The sequence below is a fragment of the Telmatherina bonti genome (genome assembly GCF_933228915.1).
Source record: "Telmatherina bonti genome assembly, chromosome: 8".
Classification (NCBI taxonomy): domain Eukaryota; kingdom Metazoa; phylum Chordata; class Actinopteri; order Atheriniformes; family Telmatherinidae; genus Telmatherina; species Telmatherina bonti.
The window spans coordinates 30,116,450-30,125,485 of NC_136626.1; the positions used below are offsets into that span (position 1 = coordinate 30,116,450).

Here is a 9,036-nt window from a genome sequence, read left to right on the forward strand (position 1 = left end):
GTTCGTCTCTTCCGCATCAAAAGCTAGACTATCACTTCCGCGTTGGTCACGTGACGTGATTTTTTTTTTCATCTCTGCCAGCTGCTGTGAGATGATGTTTGACATGTTTTAGCTTTTGAAATACATATATTTAAATATTCCTAATGAATTATCGCATACTTTCCACTTCTAGAAAAGGTCTAATAAATCCTAGTGTTTTGACTAGACTGTCTTCTCTCATTGCAAAACCTTGTTTGTCAGTATAAAACTGCATAATCTTATCATAGTAAACTTGCACACTGACTTTCTATTCAAATACATTTATTAAAAAGGCTAATACTGCGCAAAATATCTCAAAACTTTTACAATACCAGGAAAAAAAAGGGCCTTTATGTTTGGTTGATTATTATTCTTACTTTATTACCGCCTGCTGTTGTATTTATTCCACATAAGTAGAAAGCCTGATTCGTCACCTTCACACTGACTTTAATATATATGAAACATAGCTAAGAATCTGGGTAGTGCCCCCCAAAATGTGCCAAAATGTTGTGTTCATTCTTGTTTGGATGCTTCCACTCTCCCACGGTAATGAGAAAAAATTTAATTTGGCCATTTTCACATTATATTCATGGTTAAGAGCCCCAGTAGCATGTGGAAGACCCAAACACAGCCACAACAGCTTGGTACCACCTCCTCATGCTGGTCACCAGTCTGGTGAGATTTTGAGGTTTCTTCACCCAGGACTCGATGAACCAGCATCTTGCACATAAACATTTCCAAACTGATCTCACAATTTTTTAGTTGGGTTAAAGTTTGGACTGCATCCAGAACATCAGTCTGCTTGCTTAAATGCTGGACAAGACAAAAAAAAAAAAAAAAAGTTTGGACTGACAGCGTGTCATTTCATCCTCTTCATTCCCAAATTCTGGAGGGCCTCTGTAATGATCCTGGATCTATAGGGGGAGCTCTGTCACCAAGATTAGTCCCAGATTCTATAGATATGGAATCGCTGTTGGCTCCAGATTCTCATTCTTATTTCTATTCAACTCATTTCAGCTTTATCTGTATAGCGCCACTTCACAACAATGCTGTCTCAGGTCTCTTTACAGATGCATCAGTACATATCTCTGTCTTGTCATACAATAGTGAGTGGTACCCACCTGGCTGCAACTGTTGGCATCCACTTCTGGCATATTCACAGGAAACACGCACCATCCTCGACATCCATTGGAATGGCTTTGCCACTAACGTTGATGTCCTCGAACAGGCAGCGGTCACAAGCATTGAGACAATCCTGCTTATCACCACTAGTGGTAGGCAGGTCATGTTTGTCATGTTTCCAGAATGGTCAATCATCGACTGCCTGAGATCATACTATAAGATGAACTCTGCATCGGTTCACCATGCGGTCATTTTGGGAGCACCGAAAAAAGGAGTTCAAGTTTAAATCCTTGAATTCTTGTCACATTGATCACAAACAGTGGTCTGCCCTTACTTAGAATGGTGAGGTCTGACCACCTGCACCATATACAGGACCGTCTCCTGCTTCGAAGCAACTCGCAGACTTCCACTGCACTTGTTGCGGCACTGCCTGTTTTTTTCGTATCTGGTTCATCAACCACCAATCAGTATAAAAGGGAGCCATCTTTACAACTTTTCGTTTGTGAAGTCAAGCTAAGAAGAATGTTGCAGAGCATTTTGGCACATTTTTTGTGATCTACCTACGCGTGTAAAACCTTGTTGTAAAGGCGACTAATCAAGCTTTCCAACAATGTATAATACAAACACCAGAAATGATCAAACATACATTTCCTTAATTTTTATGCCAAATTCATCCATATCCATGTAGTATAGACCAAGAACAAGAAGATGATGGCAGACAAACAAATGTTATGTTGCTCTATAGTTAGTCCATATTTCTTCATCCACAATAAAAAGCAAGAGCTGTGAACAGTACATGTTGCAGTTGAGTATTTTAGACACTGCGGTTATTTCTTTTCTCTCTGTACACATCATCTTTGTGGCGGAGGGAGGTATGAAAGCAGGAACCTATGCTGTCATCAACTGTGTCCGTTTACGAGTTTTGGACGTAAAACCTTTAGGATGCGATCGCTCTTTGTAAGATCTGCAGGAAGTTCATTGTTCTGCAAAATATGCATGAGAAAAAATTATGAGCTGAGGCGGTCTACTTGCAGTAGCTTTACCCCGTTCACCATAACTAAGCAGCATACCTTGTTGGGTAGTGTGGGGTCTGCATTGGCCCCAAGCAGCAGCAGGACAGTTTGAAGATTTCCACCCAAGACAGCAGCATGAAGTGCTGTGTAGCCATTCTGGAGAAAAATACAAATAAGAATGCAGTTTGTGAAGAACTTTATGGAGTATTTCTTTGGAATCAGATTTTCCAAACGATGGAATCAGATTTGTTTCAGAATCTCCAAGCAAAACTTTTTGAAACTCAAGCAAAAACAACAATTAAAACCAAAACTTTCTAAAACTTAAGTAAAATAAATTATCTCAAAATCAAAAATTATCAATCATCATGAAAACTTAGCTTTTTATTTGGTTAAATTGAGTAGTTTTGTTTGTAGTTTCTTTTTCCTCTTTCTCTCTTCTCGCTATTTTGGTTGCGCCTCAGAGTCTTTGGTCCAAAACTCACCAGCCAATTGGAATGCGCCCCTGAAAAGAGCCCGCCCATGAAAAGTTTGTGTTAGAAATTAAACCAAACAATCGAGAATCAAAACCAAAGGCTGTGAGATCTCCAGACTTTGGGCGGGCTCTCACCTTTCATGGGCGGGCTCTTTTCAGGGGCGCATTTCGATTGGCTGGTGAGTTTTGGACTAAAGACTGTGAAGCGCAACCAAAATAGTGAGAAGAGAGAAAGAGGAAAAGGAAACTATAAACAAAACTACTCAATTTAACAAAATAAAAGCCTAATAGTTTTCACAATGATTAATAATTTTTTATTTTAAGATAATATATTTTACTTAAGTTTTGAAAAAGTTTTGGTTTTAATTGTTGTTTTTTATTTGAGTTTTAAAAAGTGTTGCTTGGAGATTCTGAAACAAATCTGATTCCATATATTTCTGAGTATATTTGCCAGAATGGACAACAACCGCAGCGTGTTTTACCTTGAGAAGCCCAAGTGAAGGCGAAAATTTCAAGAGTTCCTCAATGACAGCGTTGTGTCCTTTCAAAGCTGCTTTAAACAAAGCTGTTGAGCCATCCTCAAAAGACAGAAGACAAAGCCCAGAATTAACCTTAAGCCACGTTGATCAACGTTAAACCCTACTGGAGTACATCAGACGTCGTCTCAACAAGTCTGAATAGTTTCTTACTTTACTCTGAACAATTCTTTATAAATTTGAATCAAAAGAATAAATATAAACCAAAAAGCTTCCTGTTTTTACAGCTAAATTTTATCATAGAGAAAAAAACGCCTGCTTTCCTGCCTGGTTCTGTGCCTGCATTAAGGCTGCTTAAAGCTCAGCCAAGGTTAAAAAAATAAGGACCGAATGACTCCTAGAAGTAACAGGAATGTGATTATTGAAACTTTTATGAAGTTTATTTAAAAGATCAACGTACTTGTCTGTCCGCATCCCGATCTGCTCCACGTAAAAGTAGCACCTTCACCACCTCACTGTGACCCCTCTGAGCTGCCATCCATAGGGGCGCAGTGCCGTCCTGTGGAAACCAGAGGGCATGAAGTTTGATTTATATTTAGAGTTGTTGTGCACCAGTATATTAATCATAACGTGTATTGGCTGCATGACTTTTCTGCAGAATAATCACTTTACTGAACACTTTATGAGAGGCAATGTTTAGTGTCATGGTGCCTTGGTGGAGACGATTTTCAGAGCTTCCCTGAAAGCACCTTGATTACACTCTAATTCTCTTCACTTGTGCTTCCGCCTTTTTAAGCAGCAGTCCCTCTTTTTTCTGACTGCCAGGTTGTCAGAGTTTGTTTCTCTGCACGCATCAAGCCTATCAAAAGTATTCCGGAAAACCTGTGCATGAGCTGTTTTCTTCCTCCTGGTTTCCGAGCCTGCCTGCCCCAGTCTGGAAATCTGCCTCCACTGAAAGTCTCTTTGGTTTTCTGGAACTCTAAATGTCTACTGGATTTTAGATTTTGGATCATGTCTTCCTACTCATTATTACCACATTTTGGACTCTACTCTTTCGGGTACGTTAAAGTCTCTCAGCAGAAACGCCTCCAAGCTTGATTTTGATGAAGACTCACCTGTTTTTTTCCATCCCCACAGAGAAACAAGCTGGTGGAGTTGACAAGAATCCAAATAAAATCTCTACTTCTTACAATCCTGAGGTTTTTGAGTTTTTGTGGGTTGAGGCTGCTGAAATCATTAGTTTAGTATTATGTGCAATACAGGCCAGTTGTTGCACTCTTATTTAATTTATTTTATCTTTTCTTTATTTGATGTAATTTCAGTTTTTATTTTATTTTATACATAGAAATTTTAACATGATTATATATATTGTAGTAAATCTGGGACATTGGGTGCTGAATTTTGTGCCGTCTTGTGTAAATTTGTGCCATTATGAACAGTACAATTCTGACTCCAATTAAGTTGTGATGTTGTGTAAAACGTAAACAAAAACAGACTGCAAACATTTGCGAATCCTTAAACTATATTCAACTGAATATACAACAAAGACAAGATATTTAGTGTTCAAACTGATAAATTTTACAGCTTTCTCATATTTTTCTTTAATCGCACGTTTTGAATTTGATGCCCCCTACATGATCCTCAGAAAGCTGGAGCAGAGGCATGTTTACCACCGTGTTCCATTATCTTTTAATAACTCTAGTGTTTGGGAACTGAGGACACTCATTGTTGGAGCTGTGTACGTGCAATTCTTTCCCATTCTTGCCTGATGTGCAACAGTCTCTCTGTTGTATTGTATGTTCATAATGTGCCACGTATTTTAAGTAGGAGACCGGTCTGGACTGCAGCAGACCAGTCTAGTACCTGCTCTTTAACTACAAAACACGGATTTTCCAGAAAAAGACGTCACTTGGATGCAGCATATGTTGCTCTAGAACCTGTGTATACCTTCAGCACTAATGGTGCCAACAAATTTATCAGTGTGAACATTAAATATCTTGTCTTTGTAGAGCTTTTAATTGAACTGAGGTTAGAAAGCATTCTGTGTTTTACATTTTACACAATGTCCCAGCTTCAGTGGAATTGGGGTTGTTTCCTTGAATCTTTATGAGGACATGAAACACTGTCATAAGAATGTCTGAAGTCTTCATTTTTTATCATCCACTGTGCTGTCTTCAGTCAGGCTTTAGTGTTCAATTATTTGAAGTTTCACTATCATTGTTTACCTCAGTAATCTCACTGCACCAGCTGCTTCTGTAGTCCTGGCTGGAAGACTAGCACCACCTACTGTTTACCTCAATTACGTGACTCTTTTTAATCTCATCAGTGAAAGGAAATGCCCATATCTTTAAATGATATCTTAGTGTGCTATTAAACTAAAAACTAATCAATAGTTGTAAAACATTTGGGTGGAAAACTTTAAAATTTCACAATTTTTTTAATTAAAGAGAAGAAACATTAACAGAAGCTTCTGCAATGCCAAAGAAAGTGATAACACAAGGAGTCATGATGATGAGGACTTCTGAACTGATCTACACTGATTAACAGATCAGTATTGATATTATGTTTAAGCATAAACAAGCTGAAATAGAAAACAGGAATAAAGCTGGGAGAAGAGTGTGCTTGATGTTACATTACCTCCCTAGCTTGGTTAACCTTGGCACCAGATGACAGAAGCTGACGAATCACAGTCACATGACCCCCCTGGGCAGCGAGGAAGAGAGGAGTGGCACCATCCTGAAAATTTAAGAGTATTTCATGCTGCTTAGGATTGCCAAGAAAACTTTCCAAGAAGAAAACATTATATTGACAACATATAGATCTTTTAGCAGTAATTTCTATTTATAAACGCAAAACTGGACAATCAGGTTGTTGTCCAAAGCCTAAATACATAGTCAAATCCAGCCAAAGGTGACTCATGTCTGACTCAGCAGTCTGCAGAAACCCGAGGCTGGATTCCTGCTGCATTGTGAGCAGCTAATCATCTTGTTCCTGACAGACAAGGAGGCTTAATGTAGGACAATGAGAGGTACTGACAGTGAGGAGAGAGGCCTAACAGCAGGATGCAGATGTGGATGCAAAGGGCCTCACATTCAGCTGGTCATGCAAATTGGCTCCATTCTTCAAGAGGATGTCCACTACTTTGGAGTGACCATACTGAGAGGCAACAGTGAGTGCTGTACCGCCATCCTTCATGGAGAGAAGAGAAAGAAGACAAGCTGAAAGTTATCTTTGAGAGCCTCACAATTAATCCAAAGAGGTGTATAATTCAGCAGCAGATTTGTGCATCATTGCCTTGTTGTCACCACAGGGAGCTTTCTGAAGTTGGAGATGATAGGATCACGCTCATTATTTGGAAGACTGTGAAACACGTCATAGCAGCTTACCTTTGTCTGGAACTCAGTGGAGGCACCAAACTCAAAGAGGAGCTTGACAACGTCATGATGTCCCTGCTGGGAGGCGAAGAACAAAGCTGTAGAACCCGTCTGGACAGGAGGATAACAAAAAAAAAAAGCTGGTTATCTGTACAGCATGTTAATTATATTTCTGCATATTTAAAATTAGAGATATAGTTTAAAAAAATTTAAGCTGTGTTTTATGTTTTTTTTAAATTAATTTGATTGCAGAGTTCAAAGGTTTTGCCGACTGTTTTTACCAGCCCCTCGAGACGCTGTTTTTATTGGCATGTCTTCTTATAAAAGTGACATTACAGACACTTGTATCTTAAAGAAACAGTCGGAAATGTTGTGAACAGACTTCTAGCTTGCTGTTGCCTGTAGGTAAGAAAACTGATTTAAAATCTCAGAGATTCTGACTCGCATATTTGTTTAATCCTGACAAAAGCGAAGCATAAATAATTAGCTTGATTTCAGAGTGTTTAATCAGACAGTCTAAGAGAGTTGCAGCCCTGGAGGTTAATATAACACTAGATGCAGTCAGTCCATTTGCAAGTTATTATCATTATTTCTATGCATTTTTATTTTTTTTTTACCTCTCTCTGGTAGTTGATATCCGCTCCTTGCATGATAAGCTCTTTGACACACTCATAATGGCCGCTGTACGATGCCACCATCAGAGCTGTTGTTCCATACTGAAAAGAAACATGCAGATATTGAGCGAAAAGCCCTTTTTCCTCCTCTTTACTTTGCAGTGGCTCGTTCGAAGGTCGTAAAATGTGGTAATGGATTGTTTACATTCTGCAGGTTTCCAGCAGAATAAAAACATGAATTTTTTATTATAATGGAGAAAAACAAATGATAAGGGTGCTGAACATTAAATGGGTCTGTCGGGCTGAGATATCAGGGGCCAATTTTCTTATTTTAATTAAATACAAATAGGAAAAACAAGAACCAGATTTGCCAAAGAGAAGTGAACTGAAGAGACAGAAAATTGGCTATGAAGATATACCAAATGAATAAAATATGACACAAAATATAGACATTTAAAACGGCTATAGAGATGGAAACTGGCCAAACTTGTCACAAAATAGTTTCAACATAACACTAGTGAGATGTGGAGACTTTAAGATGTGACAACAGGTGCAAAACTGAATGACAATACAGGAACCTTAAAAGAAAACATACGATACATGACGAGCACAAAGCAGACACACAGAACTGGGTTTGCAGAGACGTAAATAAGACACATAATGAACAAAATCATGTTCGCCTGGAAAAAAAAGTTTCAAACTGAAAGTCACACATTTTGAAGAATTATGCCAATCATGTTAAAAACTGAACACACAAAACCCCTGCATGCTTTGTGAACGTGTCGTGTCTTGTGCAGTCTTCCTGTCTCAATCTTCAGGGACTTTTTGTATTTCTTTTTTTTAATTTTTTTGCTCATGCTTTACAATACTGGACACAAAATGTGCTTTGTTACACGGGAACGCCTTGGAAGTAAATCAGGAACTAATGGATAACTAACCAGTACTTCACTAAGACCAAGCTTATGATGGAACAACTTGTTAGTTATCCAAAGAGGAACAAATCAGGACTAATAACTACTTACCAGTACTCACTGGTGACCACAAAGACCAGTTGTTCCCTAATAAGCCTGGTCTTTGTGGTCACCAGTAAGTACCTGATAATTACTTTTACAAGTATTGTAAAGTGTTTTTTTTTCTTCTTCAATAATCTGTCCACAGTGAGGACACACACTCCAACACATGAATCACAGAGGCAAGGCTGGAGACTCTCTGTATCCCTACCACAGGTGGGTTATGGTTAAAGCGTGCAGCTGAGCAGCCAGGACATGCAGTGTCCGTACACTGTCTCTGCAGTCCGCATCCACTCGCCCGCTGTTGAGCAGCAGCTGAAGCAGAGCCAAGTTTCCCTTCCTCGTTGCCCAAAACACAGCATTAGCCAGGGGTGTTTCCTTCTAGAGGGTAAATACACACAACACTGACACTTAAACCACCATTATAACATTAGACATGCTGCTAGTAGACAGTAAGAGAGTGTCCTGGTGTCCCCAACACATGTGCAGGTAACATGCAGTGTTGTGTAACGAGTGCATAATAATAAGTAATAAGCTTTTCTCTAATATTCTTCACACTAAAATTTATGGATGGGGACTGGAAGAGGGTTGAGTCTCTACAGTGGGGCTTTCAGGTCAATAAGCAGAACCATGTGAACATTTTGTGAAAGTATGCCATATGATGCCTTTGTTTGTATGTACACGTGCACGCACATGCAGCCTCAGAGCTAGACAGTGTGATTATTAAGTACATAGCCAGTAAATGCCAGCTTTACTGTTTCCTCTCAATGTTTAACAGCTAAACACATCACATCATCGTCATCATCTAAAACTCCGTCAATGAACTAGTTTGCACTTGAAGAGGAAGCAGGAGTGATGTTATCTAATCAAGGCCCTGTCAGGCTGCTGCGTGTATACAGTGATGGGATGGAGAAAGCTGGTTTACCTTGAAAGACAT

At 39.1% G+C, this 9,036-nt stretch overlaps 1 protein-coding gene across 1 annotated transcript; it reads right to left on the bottom strand.

The window, feature by feature from the left end:
- Positions 1-2,039: 2,039 nt before the first annotated feature.
- On the bottom strand, positions 2,040-9,036 carry ankrd29 (ankyrin repeat domain 29; the record flags this gene model as incomplete). Its single annotated transcript, XM_079245465.1, has 10 exons — positions 2,040-2,123; positions 2,211-2,309; positions 3,108-3,203; positions 3,562-3,660; positions 5,739-5,837; positions 6,192-6,290; positions 6,488-6,586; positions 7,093-7,191; positions 8,370-8,480; positions 9,025-9,036. 10 exons carry the CDS (start codon positions 9,034-9,036, stop codon positions 2,040-2,042), a joined length of 897 nt encoding a protein of 298 aa, XP_079101591.1.